Genomic DNA, 21,698 nt, shown 5'->3' with positions numbered 1-21,698 from the left:
TACGTAGCGTTACTCTTCGCCTGGATTCTCCACCATCCCGACCCCGTCTTAGCAAAAGAAAAAGTACAAAAAAGAAATCCCCAGAAAAAGTACTGCCTTCACTGTTTGCCAAACTGAGACGATTGGCGCAGGAAGAGTTCAGATCAGAGAGAATGGAGACGCCGGGACAATGGTTAGAGAAGGCGCTGGTGGATCTATGTCAAAGGATAGAGACGGGTCTGGGTCTGGGAATGGATAAGGATATGATATCGGGCTTGGTCTCCTACTGCGAGCTCGCTCATCCCCAAGATGCCAAAGAGTACCTTGACGTAATCTTCCTATGTCTCCTTTTATTTCTTCGATGTTATTTAATTTGTTCTCGGATTTTATTTTTTTGTTACGAATCGTGGGTGTTCCCCGAAATCTTAGCTTTCATTGATGAATTCTGGATTTTTTTTTTTTAAATTTTTCTATGTTTGATTATTATTATTATTTTTGGTTTCATACGGCTCTACTGAATTTTGTAGGCATTTTTTAAGATAAGAAGGGCTTCCAAGGTTATCTTAGGCACTAACTTTGAACGAAGAAAACCCTACAAAGAAAGATACATGAGGGCAATCGTACCCAGCTTGTGATGACTTTTGATCTTCAAGGGGGTTTTAGTGGATTTATGATAAGTTTGGTTGTTTTGTACCAGCAAGGGTATTCATTTATGCATCGGGTTGTTCTGTAAAGGGTTCCTTGCCCTCTTTTATGCACAGAAGCGTATTAGCGTCTATAAGAACAAAGATTGGAGATCTTTATGGAAGCCAAGGAAGCTTAAAGATTAGAACATTATGCAAAAACAACTATCAAACAAAAACAGCAATGCCAAGACTGAAAATTCTTGTTTATATGAAACTTAAATTGTATTGGGCTAAAAATTTAATGCTGAGAATCCATGGAAGTTGGTAGGCATGTCTATTACGTTTGAACAAAAATAGAACATGTTTATGTATTATACAATAGCTGACAAACAAGCATTTATAATTCATTATTTTAGTTAATTCTTATTGTGATCTTAAAAGGAAACTGGAAATTGTTCTAAGTATAGTTTTATCTTTCTAGGTTCGGTTTGGCATCAAGAAATTCTCATCTCAATCTCAAAATTCTCATCTTATCATTACAACTTTCCTAAATCCCCATATAAAATATAATAAATAATTTAACTTTTTTTTAACTTTTTCAAATCTCAAAACAATAATAATATTCATCTTAAAACTCAAAATTCTTATCTCACTACCAAACCAAACCTAGTCATTCTAATTATGTCTTGGCCTCTGCTTCTTCTTCTGGCTGAAAAAGCTATGCTTGTTGATTGACATTTTGTTGGCTCTAGTGGTAGTTCAAAATGAAACCAAATCGTTGGTTATGACCTTCAGATAAACCCCTAGGGATTGGCTCAAGTGGTAAAGGCCTTGGTCTTGGTGGTATTCTCCCTCCAGGTATAAGGTTTGAATTCTCTTGGGTGCAAACAATTTCTAAGAGCCATTGGACTGGAGGGTTTTCTCCTTAAATTACTTGAGTTGCACTTGTGGGAAATTCCTTGACAAGGGTCTGTGCACCCTGGGGATTAGTTGGGACGCTGTTATTGGACACTTGGTGTCAATAAAAAAATAAAAAATAAAGAAGATAACTTGACAGAATATATATATATTTTTTTTTTCTACGGACATTTTTACTGAGTGCATCACCTGATTCTTACTTGGGCTGGCTAGAATCGTATTGTGGAAGGGAAATGGCTAAATTGACTGATTCTCGCACGCATAAATAACAAACTTATTGGAGGGAAATGTTGCTTATGGCAGTTTCTCGTGTGATGCAAATATTGCAATTAATCCTTACTTTTCTTGAGATGCTGCAATCAGATTGCTTTGTTACATCAGTTGTTGAAAATTAAAATTTTGGTTTCTATTTACCTATGCAGAATATTATAGGCCAGGAAGCTGGCAGAAGTGTGATTGAAGAATATTTACGGCTGAGAGGTCACTCAGATGTCAGCAGCAGTTCTCTGGATGTTCCAGCTACAAAATTACAAACCTATGTCAAACCCCGCTCGGATGAAGTCTCTATTGGTGGAAACAAGAAACCATCCAGAACATCAAAAGTGCTTTCAGTCCCTAGTTCTCAGTCAGAACCGAAAAAGCAAATAGCGTCCAGTTCTCAGGAAAGCCAGAAAGGGAACCAAGTTAATTCTAGAAAGAAGAAAGCTGGGAAGGTTGTTTCACTTGCAGAGGCTGCCAAAGGATCAATTGTGTTTCAGCAGGGAAAACCATGCTCATGCCAAGCCCGTCGCCACAGACTGGTAAGCAATTGTTTGTCTTGTGGAAAGATAGTTTGTGAACAAGAGGGAGAAGGGCCTTGCAGTTTTTGCGGTTCCCTTGTGCTGATGGAAGGGAGCACATATGCTGGTCTAGATGAAAGTTTGCCTCCCCAATCAGATGCTGAAGCAGCAGCTGATGCTTATGCAAAGAGACTCGTTGAATATGACCGGAACTCTGCAGCACGTACAGCAGTTATTGATGATCAGAGTGACTATTATGAAATAGAGGGGAACAGCTGGTTGTCTAAGGAGGTATCTACTTTCTCCCAAACTGTATAGTTGAAGTATGCCGTAATACTTTGAGTACACCTTTCATGTACGTACTTCAAGTTAAATCAGTTATTTTCCTCCAGGAAAAGGAACTTCTAAGGAAGAAACGAGAGGAGATTGAAGAAGCTGAACAGGCCAAACGAAATAAAGTGGTTGTAACTTTTGACTTGCTTGGCCGCAAGGTTTTTACCCTTACCCAAGTGGATTATTATATATTTGGCTTGGTTGTTGCGTGAGTTTCTATTGAGTTCTCTATTGTTTGGGAATATCTTGCTTCCATCTTTATGTAATTATACCTGAGGGTGAATCGTTATAGGTTATACCAGCCTTTTGTTAGTGCCCACGAGATGCCCTTGAAAAAGTTATTAGGATTCTTTTTTCTTCTCCTATTTTTGCAGTTGAGAATTTATTAGGATCTATTTCTCTTCTCACATCTTGTGATGGATGGGTGCTTGTGCATTGTTCATAACAAATTTCTGCCTCTTTCTTTCTTACCACTCTGACACTGGGATCTGCTCAATCTGTTATTGTATTCGTTTTCTTATAGATGCTTTTTTTTCAGGTTCTTTTAAACAAAGATGAAGTTTCAGATATAGAATCAGAGAACAGAATTTTACGGCCACGTGATGAAAGAGAAGTGAACCGAATTAAACCAAACCCAAGTCTTAGAGTTCAACCAGTCTTCTTGGACCCAGGCTCCACTAAGAAGCCTGATAAAGGTAGACAACCGAACAAGGGCCTAACCAAAGGCTTGTGCTTGGAGATAACAGGGAGGGTGCAGCATGATAGCAATGAATCGAGATATTTCCTGAAGGACAGGCAAGTGGCAACAGCCTAAAATGAGGAAGTTTGGCAAGGACCATGAGTAAATGGGGGGCTACATGTGTAAGATTACATTAAGGTACAATTGCGTGAGGTTGTTTGCTCCCTTTTTTCCTTGTTTCAATATATTGGCAAGAACATTTTATGTGAATGGGATACTGAGCTTGTCTATTTGATAGCCATGTTAGGCTGTTTCTTTTTCTGGAAATAGATTAATGAAAGCACAGAAGTTTCAGAATGCAACTATGCTTAAGTTTTGTACCTTCTTGTCCGTTGCATAAAAATGTACTGGTATTTTATCTACTTGCACATGTCTCAACCAATAAGAAAATGTAATATAAACGACCATTATTAAAAAAAAAAAAAAAGAAGAAGAAGAAGAAAAGTTAAAAAAATATGCATTTTAGGCATTTGTTAATGCTGATCGGACACTTCATGTGGATCCATTTTTATCTTCCCATGCCTTCCGGGAATGTTTAACGTAGCTTAGATCAGAGCCATTACCTGTTCAAACTTTAGCCTGAATAGAATTGCTAAAATTCATGAAGGGAATTAAGGGCTTTACTCTGTAAATTGTTTTGAGCCTTAATGTTGAGGGTTTAGCTGTGTTGGCATCCAACAGTCTTCGGATTTGTGAATCAATAGTTGGGGCAATAACAATTTGTATAAGAGCAAAAAGGTTGACAAATAAGCTGAACTAACAGCTGAACTAAAGTGTTTTTGTGTTGTGTATGGAACTTAGGTGGATAAGTGGAGCTGGTAAAGAGTAGTGCTACATGTACTTTTGAGTTTTACTTACACTTACAAAACTTATTTTGTTATTTTTCTTTTGATATTCAAATTTTGAATTTCAAATTTCATAATTTTCAACATATCAATAATTGACAACTGACACGTGGAAAAGCAAGTTTTTTTAAAGTTTTTTTTTACATTTTCCCCAATGATATTGCCACTTTTAAATCAATGTTATCTTTACTGTAAAAAGGATTGTGTTTATCATTTTCCACCTTGAAATTTATAATTTTTCTGGCTACAATCAGAGTGATTTCTGGCTGTCTCGAAGCTCTTTCCTAGTAAACTCCATCAATATGCACATGAAAGTAGAGGAATACATAGGGTATCACTAAGAGAGATGTTGACATCTACTTCAATTGTCTTTTACGTACCCGTCAACCCATCATCTTCCCCATATTAGCAGAAGCCGTGATCAGGCGAGTCTCCCAATACGTGTGGGATTAGAAGACTGCGCATGTCCAAAATGATTATTGAAAAGAGTCGTTCTATTTGTAAATTGGCAGATAGTCTAGACCGTTTGTATGGAAAATTTTGATTGGCAATATTCAGAATTTTAAATTCTTTTTACAAATCAAATCAGGTTGATGAGGAAACTGTGTTCTCCACAACGACTTGTAACGTAAAGTATTCGATGAAACCATATCCCTGAGCAATTACGTTGCATCATCATTCATATAAAATTCAGTAAAAGTGCATTTCAGACCTCAGATCTCAAAGCAAAAACCCCAGTCTTTGCAATAGGCCGAATTCAATATATATCACTATCAAAGCCTGAGAAATAAAGGGGAGAAAAAAGGAAAAAAAATAAAATAAAATAAACAGCATCTGGCCATGAAGATCGATCAGGAAGAAGGCCACCATCTTTTTCGCTGTTGCATTTGCATGGCTATGATTGTGAACGGCATTACTAACATGAAAGAAACTCCATGTGTATGCATTAATGGTTGAAAACGAGTAATATTATATATAATTGTGAAATGTGTAAGCGTTATGACTGCAAGTATTTTTATATGAATCTCGTATTTATTTATTTATTTTTTTTAAATAATTATGTGACGTTTGCACACTCATAATTGTAAGTATCATTTCTCTTTAACCTAAATTTTGCAGGCACATTATGATTTTGTTTAGTTTTGACACAGTGAGTAAATTCATTATTTATGTATTTTGGTATGCATCTACTCATAGTATTATAATATTTCTCTTAAGAGGAATATATATTACGAAACTTTACATTATTTTTATTCATTTTGTAATGTGAGGTCTATTTTGGCGCATTGCATCCAAAACTGTCACTCTTCCTTTGATAAAGCTCTTCAACCTATATTGAAAAGAACACTTGACATAATCTTACTATTTGATATTAATAAGGAGAGAAGTAATATCTCAACCCCCACATGCAGATAGAAAGATCGATAGAAATGGATGAACGAACCGAGCTTTTGTTTTTAGAAAGAGAAGCTCTGACCTCTCTCTAGAAAAACAGATCTTTCCGTCTATTCTTGCCGGAAAGGAAGGTGTGAGTTTCGGCTCCACCTTCCTCTCCATCTCGTTTTCGTTTTCTTTTTCCGTTTATTTTCTACTACCTATATGTGAATATGCTTATATGGTAGTGTTTTTCTACCGGTTCGGATTTTCTCAGATCTGTAGCTTTCTAGCCATGAACAGTCGACACGCGCCCCACCATCACGTTCGCCATCTGCCGATCTTCTGGAACGACGCGGAACCGCGCCAATATTGTCTACACGTGGCCCTCACGCGAGGCTCGTTTCCGCCCGCCGCTCTCCGACAGCTCCACCAGCTACACACGCCGTACCAGTAGATTTCCCGCCCTCTGATCCTTCAGATCGGCTTGTCCTCTCATCTTTTCAACCGGCGCGTGGCCTTCACGCGCCACTCCAGAGGCGCTGCTTGATTTTTCGGCGATTGCTTTTCTACCCTTCCGATACCAGTCTATCCGGAGTTTATCTTTCCCTAACCGGTGATCTTATGAAAGAGACTAAGGACCTCACCAACAAATACTTCAAGGCTTTCAACCAACAATTGTAAGACGATACCCTCTTTGTAGGGTTTGGGTAGAGACTAAGAAATTAGTCTCAAAATTCCTTTTTTTTTTGTTTTACCACCTCTTTTGTATTGTGGTTGTTTGTTTTGGGGAATTTGTCGGGGAACCCCACCCTCTTTAACTTGTATTATCTTTTGTTTCAATGCTATATGCTTGCTTAGAAAAAAAAAAAAAAAAAAGAGAGAAGTAATATTAAATACAGTTTTAAGATATATAAATTTCGCATACTCTTTTTAAAAAAAGTAAGTTGTTTTTGGATGATATTGAGGTGTTTTTAAATAATTTAAGTTAATCTGTAAATAGTAATATTTTATAGATTTTTTAAAAGAATTTATATACAATTACTTTTACGTACTTTTTATGTACTCTATTAATGTGATTGATTGTATCATTTTTTTTTAAATTTTTATAAAAAATTAAAAAAAATTATAAATAATTAATTTGAGATAAATTAAAATGAGATGAAGTTTATTTCGATAAGAAGACACCTTTAAATCCTTTAACCAACAATTGTAATTTATTTTTTATTTATCTTTTTAAAATATTGTTATTCACCAAAGCAGAATCCTTTTTTATTTATCTCAAATTAATTATTTATAAACTTTTTAAAAGAGAAAAAAAATTACAACAATATTTTTTTCTTTTGCTTAGAAAAAAAGAAAAAAAAGAAATAGGTAGAGAAAGAAGTAGAATGGGGTGGCTAAAATGAGGTGGCGGGATCTAATTGGCCAGAGAATTACGTTCTTGTTTTGCGTTGAAGGTATCAGTTAACTAACCAATGAATTTCGATGGATTGAATCAGTGAGAGAGCGAGCGCAGGGAGACGAAGACTCGAAGAGAGCGCAAAACGGACACAACCTGACAATCCTTTACCCGGCCTTCTGTTTTCTGTTCCATGTCCATTCGCCATTTTCAACCCACCCGCCATACATAATTCAATACAATCTTCTCTCTGGCGGGGTGGCTTTTCTCGCTCGCTCTATTGGTTATGGGTTTTGAAAGGTGATGATGTAAATCCGATTCGACTGCCACAGAAAGATTTTGGCTCTTTTGACATCCTGAGATCCGTAAGCCTTCTGGTTCTTCAATTTGGATCTATATTTGTGGAAATCAATCATTGTTTTCATGTTTATGATCTCAAGGCTGCAGCCTGCAACCCGGGGTACTCGGTTTCATATTGGTTTTAATGTTTCATAGAATCTCGCCCTGACCTGTTTAGATTTTTTCCTTGAATTTATAATCGTTGACTCCTCTGGTTGATTACTTCGAACAATAAAAAGTTGAATGTTAATGCATGTGTCTCTTTGATTTCTAATCTATGATAATCCAGATAGAGTTAATCATTTCAACTATAAATAGTTTGTTTTGAATCAGCTGAGGGCGAATTTCAAGCACCCAAATAAATTTCAAAGTCCCAATATTATTTACGCCAAAAACAAAGAGAAAAGATGAGATGAGAGGTCTTTTTCTTTGATTTGTTGCTCAGATCTGTATACGTGCATACAAGACTAGCGCAATTTTCTCTGACGGTTACGCTTGGCAGTCTACGCTTAATTGCTTGCACTTTTCTTTTTTACAAAATCTTTGATTGATTTAGCTCTCGAAGTTCTATCAAGACTCGTATTAAGGCTTAGTTTTATATTTTTTAAGTCGAAATTTCATTAGTAATTATAACATTGTGTAAAATACGTGTTCTTTCGTGGCCATTTGCTGTAAATTTTAACGGTTCAATCTTTTTTTCATACATTTTTTTTCCTTGCTATGATGCAAGAATTGATCATTTCTGAAACCCAAAAATTTTCTTAGTTAATTTGAACATCATGTAAAACATGTTTTGTTTCATGGCCATTTGCTGTAAATTTTAATTAGCTCAATCTCTTTTCATACATTTCGTCCCTGCAATGTTGCAAGAATTGACTATTTCTGAACCTCAAAAATATACGTTTGACTTCAAATCATTCCAATCAGGAGAATGCTTTTGCATTTGATATGTACTGACCCGTTAATATTTTGCAATTCTTATATAAGATTTGATGCAGAATGCACTTTTTTTTTTCTACTTTTTATATATAAAAAATTTATGTATACTCTAATTACTTGTGGAAAAAAAATTCAGGTGCATCATGGCAACAAAGGGGAACTCGGGAGACAATAGAAGTAGGAGTTCAATGTCAATTTTCATTGTTGTTGGTCTGTGCGGTTTCTTCTATATACTGGGTGCATGGCAGCGAAGTGGTTTTGGCAAGGGAGACAGTATAGCTGTGGAGATTACCAAACAGACAGATTGCAGTATCCTCTCGAACCTAAATTATGAGACCCATCATGGTGGAGATGCAGGGACAATTGATGAATCTGAAGCAGAAGTTAATGAGTTCAAGCCATGTGATGATCGCTACATTGATTACACACCCTGTCAAGATCAAATGCGGGCTATGACATTTCCACGAGAAAACATGATCTATAGGGAACGGCATTGCCCTTCTGAGAATGAGAAACTGCACTGCCTTATTCCTGCACGGAAAGGATATGTGACCCCATTTCCATGGCCCCAGAGTCGCGACTATGTGCCTTATGCAAATGCACCTTATAAGAGCTTGACAGTTGAGAAGGCTATTCAGAACTGGATTCAATATGAGGGCAATGTTTTTAGATTCCCTGGTGGAGGCACACAGTTTCCTCATGGAGCGGATGCATATATTAACGAACTCGCATCTGTGATTCCACTAGACAACGGGGTCGTTAGAACTGCTTTGGATACAGGCTGTGGGGTAGGTTACGCACCTAGCTTTTATTGCACTGTTTTTTGGGTTCATAAATGCCCAAACTCTTATCCCTTATCATGCATCATACCTGCCCATTTTTTTATCATCTCAATATGGCTCATAGCATTCATGCATTCTTTGCATAAGCAGTGATACATTCTGATAAATCTACTTTTTCTTCTATGGATACAACTTGCCTTTGGTTCATTTAGTTCATTAGTTTTCCTCACTTTTATATTTAGTCTATCAAGCTTATATACTTCCATTAATCTTTAGTGTAGTTGATTTAGTGCTATTGGATGGTGGTTAGGTTGCAAGTTGGGGTGCGTACCTGTTCAAGAAAAATGTTATTGCCATGTCATTTGCACCAAGGGACTCTCATGAAGCACAAGTTCAATTTGCTTTGGAAAGAGGTGTTCCAGCTGTTATTGGTGTTCTTGGAACCATAAAGCTGCCATACCCATCCAGAGCCTTTGACATGGCACACTGTTCCCGTTGCTTGATTCGATGGGGTGAAAATGGTGAGGATAAAAATTATGTAGTTTGTTGGGTAACATGTTTGTAATTCCTAGTAAAAAGAAAAAGAGCAATATGCTTGTTAACAATGAGCTCGCCAACTGCAATACAAAATAGCTTTGCGAGGATACATCATTAGAATCAATTGCTAGCAACCTAATTTAAGTATAAGTCCATTTTGACCTCCTTGACTCTGCTGAAACTTCCTTGATATGAAGCTTGACTTGCTCAAAGGCAGCTGAAAAGCTACTTTTGTTTCAGTCTGGCTTAAGATGAGCCTTATAATTCCTTGGTGCATTATAATCAAAGTACTCGCTTGAAGATAAAATTACTTTTGATTGGCGCATTTTTGTCAACTGACCATTGGCTTCTTATTTTCTGACGAGTCTCTGGACCTTTATAATTGGTTTTTCTTTTTGTTTAGTTCTAATTTCTGTTATCACATTCCGTTTACTGAAACTAATTTTTATCATGATTATTGGGCACCTGCAGATGGAATGTACATGATGGAAGTTGACCGAGTTCTTAGACCCGGTGGTTACTGGGTGCTTTCTGGTCCACCCATCAACTGGAAGAATAATTACCAAGCATGGCAACGTCCCAAAGAAGAACTTCAGGAGGAACAAAGAAACATTGAAGAGATTGCCAAACGTCTTTGTTGGGAAAAGAAGCACGAGAAGGGTGATATTGCTGTTTGGAGGAAAAGAATAAGTTATGACCATTGCCGTGATCAAGATTCTCAACCTGCAATGTGTGAATCTGGAAATGCTGATGGTGTTTGGTATATTACTCTATTTGAATTTCTCTCTTTTACACTCTTGTTGAACTTTTATTTGACTGGCAAAGAAATGTCTGGAAAGTTGGATATGCACCCAGTTTTCTTTGCTATTGAGTTTCTTTTATATGATCAGTTTCTGGTGATATACCTATTGCACTTGTACAAGTGATTTGAGTTGCTTGTTCTTGAAGCAGATGTCCCGTGATCTACCTCTTGCACTGTATATGTTCCCCCTACGCTGCTTTAACTTCCTAGAAGTTTTGTGAACAAAAGGATTGTTGAATGACAAGTATTTTCATTACTAGGATCTAAATGATATCTGAAATTTTTTCTGAATAAACCTTTTTAGGAGTATTTGTGCAAACCAAGTGTTTTAAGAAGATCTGAGGATATCAATGAATTCATAATAAGCTTTTTTTTTTTTTTTTTTTTTTTGCCCCGTTGTCTTCTTTTGTTGCATTATTTAAGTTTCAACTCTAGCATTCAGTTTTACGGTATTTTGGACATCATGAAAATTTTGCTCTGAAACATTTATCTTCTGCTGGCGTCTAGGTACAAAAAGATGGAAGCATGTGTAACTCCGTATCCTGAGACTACTAATCCTGATGAAGTTGCTGACGGAGCATGGAAGCCATTTCCAGAGAGACTCAATGCTGTTCCTTTCAGAATATCTAGTGGATCCATTCCTGAAATATCTGTTGAGGCATACCAGGAGGACAACCGCTCATGGAAGAAGCATGTGAATGCTTATAAGAGGATCAACAAGATAATTGATTCTGGCAGATATCGCAATATTATGGATATGAATGCTGGACTAGGAAGTTTTGCTGCTGCTCTTGAATCTCCAAAGTTGTGGGTTATGAATGTTATGCCAACAATAGCTGAGAAGGACACACTGGGTGTCATATTTGAGCGTGGATTGATCGGCATATATCATGATTGGTAACTTCTGGAATGTCTTTTCTGTTTTTCAAAGAACCCAGATCTATATAGACTTAGCTTTTACATCCCTCTTGATGATCCTTTTCTTAACAGGTATCCAATTAACTCAATGAAGCCCCTTTTGCCTAACATTTTAGGCAGGTGGAAAATATAGTTTTTTTATCCTTAAACAAACTTGTCCTACTTACTACCTTAACCTACGTGTGTTTATCCTTATCCTCCTCTTCATCTTAGACACTTTCTATGAACGATTTAATTTTAACTGTGACAGAATATCAATAAAGCTTTCTTAATCATCCTTAATACAATTTATTCGGGTAAAATTACTTTTTTCATCTATTGAAACCTGATAATGAATTTTAAAATATGGTCTTTCTTTACCATCCCACGGTCACCCCATGCTTCTTTCTTCAGAAACTTTGAATAAGTAACATCACCTTCCACATACTAATTTCTTAAACCTGTGTATTTTACCCCACATGAAGATTGATCTCTGCTATTTGAGCTGAGAATTCAACCCCAGTTTTGTTTCATTAACAAGAATTTTCATCATTCACCTTGGAGATTCAGTGAGTGACCGACCTAAACATAATGTAGGCTCTGGTTGGATTCTGGACAGCGATGTGTATTCTTGACTTCAGTATAATCATTTGTTCATTTGTAATTACAATATGTTATTAACCTTCTCCGTACGTATTACCAGACATAAATATAAGTAGATAACCATAGTTGGGGTTTTATCAATAGTTTATAATCTTCTCTGTATGTATTTTCTTTGTGCTTCTTTTCCTTTCTATTTCTGGGGTTTAAACATCATCTACTGTCTGGGGCTTTGCCAATCAGAAGATGCAAGCGCTTCATTGCTGCAGTAGATAAATTAGTAAAGGGTGCAGGATATAGGAGGTAGCATTACCAAGTAGTTTAAGCTGCTTAACATTCAGTTGTGTGTTTGGTAATCTACTGCATTTAGATTAAGTTGCCACTGCTTCCTTCTTACTCACTGAAAGACTTTATTTCTGCTTTGGATTGATTCAATAGTTGAATATATTTGATGATAAATCACTTATATTATTCTCTCCCGGGTTTGTTTTGATGCATTAAAAGAAACCAGCCCCTAGAAAAATAAAATGTAGAGCAAGCTGTTGTTTTCGGGATGTGGAAGCTGAAATTTAATCTTGCTTGCTTCCATATTACACTGTTACTTCACTAGCTAATGCCTTTCTTGGTTCACAATCTTTCTCTACTTTAAAACAGGTGTGAAGCCTTCTCCACGTATCCTAGGACGTACGACCTTATTCATGCAAATGGTATTTTCAGCTTATACAAGGATAAGTAAGTCTTTCCTGACTTTACATCCTACTTTGTTCAGAAGGAAATAAAAACTTTGTTACTTGTAATATTAGCATCATTCTAATGTTAAGCAGCCCCATCTCGCAAAAGTCGAATTTTCTCTCATAAATATAAGAGTAATAATAAAATTACTTTTCCATTCAGAGAAGGGAATTTGATATGCTTTAGTAATTGGGCATTGGTAAGAGGCAAGGCCCACATCCATTTCACATTGCATATAAAAGAAGATGAAATAATTTACCAATGGAGTACTGTTCTAGAGTTCAAGCAACAACTATTAGCACAAATTGGCAGAAACATGAAAAGTTAGGATACACCTTGTAGCAGGAACCAACTTGGAGATGACAAAAGCCTTGCCATCTGTTCATTTTTATCTTCCTTAAGGGATGCATTTTCCTGTGTGGGAATGCTATTGCTTAAACCCTAACTAATGCAGGTGCAATGCGGAAGACATTCTTCTGGAGATGGATCGTATCCTACGGCCTGAAGGAGCTGTTATATTCCGTGACCAAATGGATGTGCTAATCAAGGTTAAAAGAATTGTGAAAGGAATGAGGTGGAATACAAAAATGGTAGATCATGAGGATGGCCCTCTTGTCCAAGAAAAGATATTGTTTGCTGTCAAACAGTATTGGGTTGCAGGTGAAAACAACACCGCATCTTCAAGGTGAAGGGAAAGGAGAAATTTTCAGCGCAACTATAGCCAGAAACTGTCGTCGAGTCAAGTTCGAAGAATCACTTTATACCAACTCATGGGTGTCCAGGCAAGTAGCAAGTCGAGGGACATGACTATCGTGGTAATTGTCGTTGATTCTCCAGCTTCCTATGGTAGGTATAGCAGACTGATAGGTGTTGACAATTTTTGAAGCTCCATGTCAATTTTACAGATAAAAAAAAAGGCTCCATGCGTCAATTTTAGCCTTTACACTTCAGTTTTTTTTTTTTTTTTAGTTCTTGTAGTTTCTGTTTGAAGATCTTACAGCTGATGTTGATACTCAAGCTTCGTGTTAGAATGAAGCCTGATTTTGGCTGAAGGACATTGGCCTTATCTCATCTATTAGTATGTTTTATTTATTTATTGAAACTGAATATATAGTGAATTTAGTAATTATTTATTGCAAAGGTGGAAAACAAAGTAGAATTCTCGGAACTAGGACTATTAAAATAAAAGTTCACAAGTTGGGCAAAATGGAACATCAGTCTCACAATTGTAATATTTTAGACCTCTTATATTTGGCCAAATCTACTTACCGGAGAAATTATAGTTGCAGCAGTCGTGAGTATTTAAGTGTTGTGCAATCATTTTAAAAAAAGTGAATAAATACAAGATTAATATGAAAAAAATAATAATTTTTTAATAGTGAATTTCACTTTTTTTCAAAGCAATTGCACAATACTTACACATTACTTATACACTTCATGTCCACGATTGTATGTAGCATTACTCATTAGGCCGACGATAATTGTCAAGCTTGGACTGAAGATGCCATAATGTGTGAATAATATTAGGTAATAAGACACAAAAACTTACCCACGTGTATTCTCAAAAGATTAAAAGAAAAAAAACATTTGAGGGGGATTGTCACTGAAGGAAAGGAACAGAATTAAAAAGGTTGGGATAAATGTATTAAGCACATGCAATGTTATTCAAGCATCATTCAGGACAGGAAGGGGGTCGACATTTGCCCATAAATGTGATCGTAAACGTGCATCTGTTTACAATTAGTTTATAGCTAAGCATACAATATCATCTCCGGTCCAGGTCATAATCAAGCTCAATGAAGTGATCAATCAGCAGCCATTTACTTACAAAAGAGAGAAATTTTGTTTTTCATTCTGAATTTTATGATAGATACCAAGTCATAGCAATTGATAGATATGGCATAATATCAACATGTATGATTGAAAATGATAAAATTTAAGATGAAGAGGAGTTGCTTCGCAAAAAATGGCTCGCGAACAACAGATTAGACTTTCCATTCATGCTGATTGTGACTCATGCCATCACATTGAGAAACTCTCTCGAAGAAATGGTCTGTGAACCACTTCTTGTGATGATGTCCACAGATGATGAGTTGAAAAGAGTATATAATCATATCCACATGAACAGAAGCGATTATGTCCATATTGTTGGAACCAAAGTTTAATGTATTAGTGAGTTGATGAAAACTCAAAAAGGCATTTTGTTTTCTGAAATATATAGGCAAATGCAATATATATTTGGCAGTCAAGCTCCAAAGCAAGTAGGGCCCAAACTCTTGTTTAAAAAGAAATTTGTTTTTTTCAAGGCAATTGTATCTCCAAGCAAGAAATTCTGTTATATTAAATAGACCACCATCTTCTAAACTTTCTGCGCTACCCAAGTGCTTTCAAATCCTCCAAAGCACCTCATTCTTGTGCTGTCATCTGCATAAGCTAAAATTGTAAAGCAACCTGTCCTTACCATGGACACTGAGAAGAACAGCACCAAGCTCAGCAATGCTGCCGTTTCTTCATACTTCGGCACAGCAGAAGAGGGCTCTATGCTTAAGGTTGCCAAGTTGGTTCAACATCTTCCTCCTGCGGTCGCTTCAAGCCGAACCACTCCCTCTTCGACATGCCTAGACAGAGGCAAAACTACAGAGGGTGAAATCAGTGTCTTTCGTGCTGAAAGATACTTCAGCATGGGGCTGGATGATGACAGTCCTAAAAGTATTGATAAGCATGGGCTTAAGAAAGATTCTCGATTTGATCTGAACTATAGAGAACCAAAGAGCAGGCCAGGAGCTCCTAGCATAATTTCTGAAGCAAGTTCGAATAGCCAGGCCGCTTTTTTACCAAGTTTTCACAGGCAACCATTCCAAAATACTGAAAAGAAGGTAAATGGAAAGATATATTTCTCTGGTTTTATCTGCAGCAGATCTTGTTCAGATAAGAAATCGCTTAATGTCCATAAGCATGGAGGAACTCATGGAAAAGAGGTCAGGAAAAAGGCAATTCAAGTTGATCACAACCAGTTACAACCCCGATCTCAGGTAAAGGATGAGCTTCATGGCCCAAAGTTCGAGAGGTCAAACAGAGAAATGAGTTTTTCATTTCCAACTATAAGTCCCGGGTTGCAAAATCTGGCAGCTAGTTCCCAGTTGAAAGAGAAGAAGCTCAAAGAAGAAGAACCACGAAAATCTCTCGAGGTGTTTGGATCCTATATGATGAAGAAAGGCGACATTGCAATGAACTTAGAGAGAAAAGTCTCCATCCTCACTTGGGATGCCATTCCAAAAGCCCAAAACGTTTCCTCCACTATTTCTGGAACTGAAGGCATCCATGAAGATGTGGGGAGTGATGCTAGTTCGGATTTGTTTGAGATAGAGACCCTATCCTGCAGTGAAAAGCCGCCGCAGTTCACGAGGCAAGAGTCTGATGGCATGTCCAGCTGTTTGACCTCCATTACCAAGTATGAGCCAAGTGACGCAAGCATTGAGTGGAGTGTTGTCACAGCCAGTGCTGCGGGTTTCTCAGCCGATAGAGGCTTTGATGAAAAGCAACTGGAAGAAAGTAATAAGATTCCTGGTGTGGTCAAAACCAAATCCATAATTGACAAGGAAGCGCCAAAAATCCGTCCAATTGGACTACTTGGCTGTAAGAGTCTCAAGGCAGTGAATGTTGCTGAAACTGCACACAGAACAAATGAGAGGCCAAAATCTGACTCGGTACATCAGAGAAGATTGGATTCCTCCGTGTAAATTGAGATTAAGGTGAAAGACTTTGAGTTCTCATGAGTGCAACATTATTATCTCCAGAGAGATCTCCCTTTTGCAGTTTTTGTGTTTATCCCTGTTCATGTTGTAGTGAATGTAAGTAGGATTAGCAGAACTTTGTTGAAACTCTTCTGTATGACATGATTTTACAGAAATCGTGCAATCATCCTAAATCTGAAGTACACTTTTTGCACTAACTTATCAATTTCATAAACCCAACTCAATACTAATATCTTTGCAGTGATTAAACAGAAGCTTTCTATCCACAGCTTTTGTGTCATTCAAAGGCACGGCAATCCTGAAAATATAAAAGGGATTTAGATCTGTCAAGGCACTCGAACTCAAATAAAATAAAAAAAGACTAGTAGGCATCAAGTTTTTGAGACCAGACCACCCTTGTCCACCCCTTTTCCTTCGATAGGTCCAACTTTGATTTATTGTTCTCTTGATTTACAACCTTGGGGTCATTCCTTCTCTCTAGTATGTTAACCAAGTCTGCTTTTGGCAAACCACGCTTGCCTCACTTCTTAGTCTACAAATCTTTAACTTTGGGTTGGCGTGTATCTCTCTTGACTAAGACAAAACATAACAAATGGAAATGCCGGAGCTTCAGAAAGTTGGATTTGGAATCTAATCCTTCACTGTAGCCTTTTTGTGGTGTTACCAATCTTTATAGCAAATCTTGACTGGGACAGGTTACTGTTGCAGAAACTAAGAGCCATTCTATGCTTAATATTAAATTGATTTGCAGATTAAATATTGTCATGTCAATGGTGAGGCCGCACTCGTTTGTAAATATAATTTCCTTACCAAAGGACATTAAAGTGGCTCTGTCCAGGATTTTATATCTTTGCAAACAACAACGCACAGAATTTGTGAACACGAAGCATTTCAATGGGTTTGAATAAAGGCTGGGAACACTCATATCATGAATATATCACTCAAATGATGGGAACTGTTAAGGAATGTCGCACACAGTGACACGTTCAACTCATTACTGTCAGGCCATTATATGCTAAAGCAAGTTGGGTAGCTACATTCAATTCTGTAACCATCTTACAACCAATGTGGATCCCATTCTCTCCTCTCTCATTTTCATCCCACAGAAATAAGGTTGGGAATCACGTAACATTTCTCAAACAAAATTTCTGTAAACCCTATTAACCTCCAGTGTTAGTGTTGGATTGTAACAGTAAATTCTCTGTACAAGTTGACACTTTTTTCTTGAAAGTCTCTAAACAAGAGAAGCCATGATGCCAAACTGCAGTTTCTGTTAAATGGACGCACATAGAAGGCAAAATTGCTTTGTGATGCAAGAAGTGCCATGTTGATTACTTCTCTCTGTGTATGAAAACACCTCAGTAAGGCTGTAAGAGCCGTAACAGATAACAGAAAAAAGAAGTTGAAATATAAATCCTTTTTTATCTAATTGTCAATAATCGAGCTTGCAAATAGAATTTTTTTCAGCAATAAATTCTTGACGAAAGAAATCCCAAGATATTTGAGAGAAGGCCCGCCGTGTTCATAAATTCATGAAGGGTAGCCTAGAAACTGAAGGCAGACAAGTCATAAATGTTCATGAAAGGGAGAAGGGAGAAGAAGTTGTCCATCACACCCAATCTTAAAAGATTGACACCGAAGATGGATGTCAGTGGAATTTTCTTGGTGTCATCTAATAAAATACACAGGCAGAGGTACCTCTAATGGAATGTTGGGAAGGGACCTACTGGGTTGGATTAAAATGAAATTAAAACTCTGGATGATGGAATTAATAGTTGCCCTGGACCACTAAGGAAAGCCATCCTCACTTCAACTTAATATACACATATACATATATATATATATATGTTATATATATTTTGGAAGCATTAGCATTTAGGGAGCTTTGTTTCTGTTCATTTATGTCATTTCTTCCCTATGATAATGGATTACTGCCAACTTTCTTGAACGCAAATCTTTTAGTTTTATCAACTCATGCATTTTAGCCTTGGTACTAATGAATTCATAAAGGTTATTGCTCTTGATGAGTAGAATTGCTTTGACTAAGAAAAGAACAATGCTTCTTCTCTCCACCGAAGAACATACAAGCATGAGAAGAGTAAGGAAATAAAATACCAAAATGCTCAACCAACTTTTGGAGATCCATGTGTTAACGTTGGCATTATCTTAAATGATGTAATGACTCCAAATATACTAACTTAATTACCTATATTATTTTGAACTTCACCTGTTCATGCGCATTCTAAATATCTGTGGCTTTTGAGTCATAATCACAAGGAAATGGCAATTTACTCGAGAAACTTTAGAAAAACAAACACACATATTGTATGGAACACTACACATTTTAAAAAAATAAAATAAAATAAAAATTAAGTTTAGATTTTTAGTGAGTTTCCCATTCAATTCATTTCAAATAAGCCAGTGTCTTGGCTCAAACTTTGGCCATCAAGACAAAATACAAAATTATCATCTCATCCTCTCTCATTATTACAACTTTTTCAAATTTCTATACTAAATATAATAAACAATTCAACTTTTTCAAATCTCAATTCAACTTTTTGAAATCCCAAAATAATAATAATATTAAAAAATATATTTTAAACTTTCATCTAAAATAAAAAATTCCCATCTCACTTACCAAACCTAAGCATTTTTCATAATAAGTGAGCATCTACACAACCAAGTCTGAAAAGAGAAAAAGCATGATCAAAAGGAAATTAAGTAGGGCTCCACAAGAGGGTTGAAAGATGGGATTCAAGGATCCCACCAATATTCTTGGTCTGACATTGCCACAAGTCCATAGAGCAAAACACTTGAGAAAAAAAAAGGGATGTTTGTGATTGGGGAAAAGGAAGAAGAGATTCACTGCAATTATATGTGAGAAAAATGTTTTCAACAATATATGATAGACATGGAGATTATGTGAACCATAAGGAAAGGCCCCACTGATAAACCTAAAGGGAAGCAATACCCAAGGAACAAGTGGAAACTCTTTTTATGTTGGGTTGTAATAAATGTTATCAAAAAAGAAAAATACGAAGTCTCATAGAAGTTCTCTACCTTGTTAAGTCATCTTTGTTCTTCTGATGTCTGCACCACTCTCTCACATATTTGGAACCATATGCAAAAACCAACTGTTACAACTAACAGTATGAACAAAAGGTTGCCTCCAAAAAAATTCAACTAGAGGTGACCCCTCAGTGTGGCCCTGAAGCCATGAACTTTGTCACAACAAAACTCACATCATTTGCAAAAGTTGTTAGAGAAAAGATGTTATTATAAAGTTTAAAGTAACGATCAAAACAAAGTCTAATTAAATCACTTATGAACTTGTACTGAAAAAGAACTTATTAAATGGGATTGAGCATGATAGCATTTGTAATCATTCAGCAAAGAAAAATCTATCTGCAAAGTTTACGTATGAACGCACCAAACACGTCACTGATGTAGACCTTTGCTGTATTAGTTAGGATAATGAAATAGTTGTATTTTGATTTTATTTATAATTGACATAGTCTCAAAGTAAAGTCCACATTAAGCAACATGTATAGTGTATACATATCGGCATTTAGCAACATAACTTTTCTAATTAGTTAAAATTACAATTGGAGTCTATAAGCATCCTGAGCATATGTAAAATCTCATTCATAGAACAAGAAATGTTGTTCTTCATTTTAAATTTTGTCATTCTTACTCAGGGCTGATTTGGTTACACAAAATCAAACTATCTCATCTCATTTTATTTCATTTGAATTGCGTAACCAAACGAGGCCGTACAATTATTTTTAAGTGGTAGAACTATATATGAAATTACTTGAAAAGCATACCACATCGATATATATGAACGAAAATGATCAAATTTAGTATGACGAGAACAATTGTTTTTTACAAGATTCCTGTCAAAGCATGAAAGTATATTCTAGATATGTACTATGTAGTATCTAGCCTTCAATTTGGATGATCTTTTTTTTTTTGTTTTTTGGCTGTGGTTGGGGGGTAAGAGTACAGTACCTCCGAAGCTTTATTGATAAATCTTCACTTGTGGCGGAAGAATACCGTGGTTACAATTCAATCGACTAACGTGAAAAATTATTAATGAAATCAACAAACCTACCAATAAGATAACAGACATTAACCAATAAACAATCAAACTTCGTAAAAAATTACAATTGACCTGACTCGTAAGTAAGACAAAGACCATTTATCAATACATAGCAAGCCTCTTAGTCTTGAAGGAAGAAAACTATCAGCGCAAAGAATAAGGCAAGAATTACGATCGCCTTCCTTTGCAAGGACATCACAACCATGTTTTGTTCTCTATAAATATGACCAATATGACCATCAACATCTCTAAGACGATCAACTACCTCATCCCAAAAATCCCATAGATACTAATGAGTACATTCCCCACGTTAAAACCAAGAAACCACCAATAAAGAGTCCTTTTCTACACGTAAACCCAAGTTCTTACACAACCATAGACCATCCCTTAAGGCCCAACATTCTACAATAATATTTGATTGCACATTATAATGATGAGCAGAGCTAGCAAAAAAATTCCCTTTCGTGTCTCGAATCACACCACCCCCACCTGACAAACCTGGGTTCCCAAGTGAACAACTATCAACATTTAATTTCCTACAATTCATAGGAGGAGGTTGCCAAGCAAAGGACCTCACTTTCGGCACTCTAGTAGAAATAATTAGACAATGAATACTTCTCAACAAATCAAGATCATAACTGTAGCTTGAAGACAGTTTCATTTTTGGAAAAAAAAATTTTGAATCTGAGACACAATCTCAAAAATAATTTACTTTCAGGAAGCAACACAGCCTTCCATTCAAGCCTTACAACCTTCAATTTGGATGACCGACTAAGGTCTTTGGGCCATCTCTAATGGAAGTACTAGGCCTTCATGTGTCTTTGTTACAGCCCTATTTTTGCTCCAATTAGCTAGGCCTAGCCCACCTTGTCAATATAGTTTCAAAAGGGAAGTAAATCAAAAACAAATAATTAAAATTCGAATAAAAGTAAATCGAAAATAAACTGCATTAATACCAATCTTATAGTTCAAAACACTTGTCATTTGGAGGATTTTAAGAAATCTTTTAATTTTTTTAAACTTTCAATCAAAACATCTTTTAAATATCAAAATGATTTTCCCCTATTAAAACAAGTCTCATATTAGAGCTCTAGCCAAATGCCCTCTAAAATAGCTAATATGGCTAAATCTAGCAACATAAACCCAACCAACCTTTGACCAACACTAAGAAATTTAGGATCAACAAATATGACCTTAAGATCATTTCAATTTTTATCA

General features: G+C 36.3%; 3 protein-coding genes across 5 annotated transcripts; all 3 read left to right on the top strand.

Annotated features, from left to right (window-relative positions):
* On the top strand, positions 1-3,676 carry LOC122280400 (activating signal cointegrator 1). Its single transcript, XM_043091287.1, has 4 exons — positions 1-308; positions 1,946-2,593; positions 2,695-2,793; positions 3,174-3,676. The coding sequence occupies exons 1-4, from the start codon at positions 153-155 to the stop codon at positions 3,447-3,449; spliced, it is 1,179 nt and encodes a 392-aa protein (XP_042947221.1). The 5' UTR covers positions 1-152; the 3' UTR covers positions 3,450-3,676.
* A 1,938-nt stretch (positions 3,677-5,614) lies between these two features.
* LOC122280398 (probable methyltransferase PMT2) lies at positions 5,615-13,675 on the top strand. Of its 3 annotated transcripts, XM_043091283.1 has the most exons (9): positions 5,615-6,273; positions 7,096-7,455; positions 8,410-9,061; positions 9,366-9,576; positions 10,064-10,352; positions 10,902-11,291; positions 11,385-11,432; positions 12,546-12,623; positions 13,078-13,675. In XM_043091283.1, the coding sequence occupies exons 1-9, from the start codon at positions 6,218-6,220 to the stop codon at positions 13,310-13,312; spliced, it is 2,319 nt and encodes a 772-aa protein (XP_042947217.1). In that variant the 5' UTR covers positions 5,615-6,217; the 3' UTR covers positions 13,313-13,675. The 3 variants fall into 3 exon arrangements, with proteins under 3 accessions (XP_042947217.1, XP_042947218.1, XP_042947219.1); XM_043091284.1 differs by lacking the exon at positions 11,385-11,432 and having other exon boundaries at positions 5,617-6,273; XM_043091285.1 differs by lacking the exon at positions 5,615-6,273 and having other exon boundaries at positions 7,049-7,360.
* Positions 13,676-14,954: 1,279 nt separating this feature from the next.
* LOC122280399 (protein PHYTOCHROME KINASE SUBSTRATE 3-like) lies at positions 14,955-16,557 on the top strand. Its single transcript, XM_043091286.1, has one exon. It carries the CDS (start codon positions 15,086-15,088, stop codon positions 16,361-16,363), a length of 1,278 nt encoding a protein of 425 aa, XP_042947220.1. The 5' UTR covers positions 14,955-15,085; the 3' UTR covers positions 16,364-16,557.
* Positions 16,558-21,698: the final 5,141 nt, after the last annotated feature.

Source organism: Carya illinoinensis, chromosome 11, assembly GCF_018687715.1.
Source record: "Carya illinoinensis cultivar Pawnee chromosome 11, C.illinoinensisPawnee_v1, whole genome shotgun sequence".
Taxonomy (NCBI): Eukaryota; Viridiplantae; Streptophyta; class Magnoliopsida; order Fagales; family Juglandaceae; genus Carya; species Carya illinoinensis.
Note: the sequence above shows the minus strand (reverse complement) of the source record. Positions and strands in the feature narration are given on the sequence as shown.

Bases quoted from the DNA above. Each gene is read 5' to 3' on its own strand.
- LOC122280400 (XM_043091287.1), top strand. From the start codon at position 153: ATGGAGACGCCGGGACAATGGTTAGAGAAGGCGCTGGTGGATCTATGT. The intron at 2,594-2,694 runs GTATCTACTTTC...ATTTTCCTCCAG, and splicing joins ACAGCTGGTTGTCTAAGGAG to GAAAAGGAACTTCTAAGGAA. The intron at 2,794-3,173 runs GTTTTTACCCTT...CTTTTTTTTCAG, and splicing joins TTGACTTGCTTGGCCGCAAG to GTTCTTTTAAACAAAGATGA.
- LOC122280398 (XM_043091283.1), top strand. From the start codon at position 6,218: ATGAAAGAGACTAAGGACCTCACCAACAAATACTTCAAGGCTTTCAAC. The intron at 6,274-7,095 runs GTAAGACGATAC...GGATTGAATCAG, and splicing joins AAGGCTTTCAACCAACAATT to TGAGAGAGCGAGCGCAGGGA. The intron at 12,624-13,077 runs GTAAGTCTTTCC...TAACTAATGCAG, and splicing joins TTCAGCTTATACAAGGATAA to GTGCAATGCGGAAGACATTC.
- LOC122280399 (XM_043091286.1), top strand. From the start codon at position 15,086: ATGGACACTGAGAAGAACAGCACCAAGCTCAGCAATGCTGCCGTTTCT.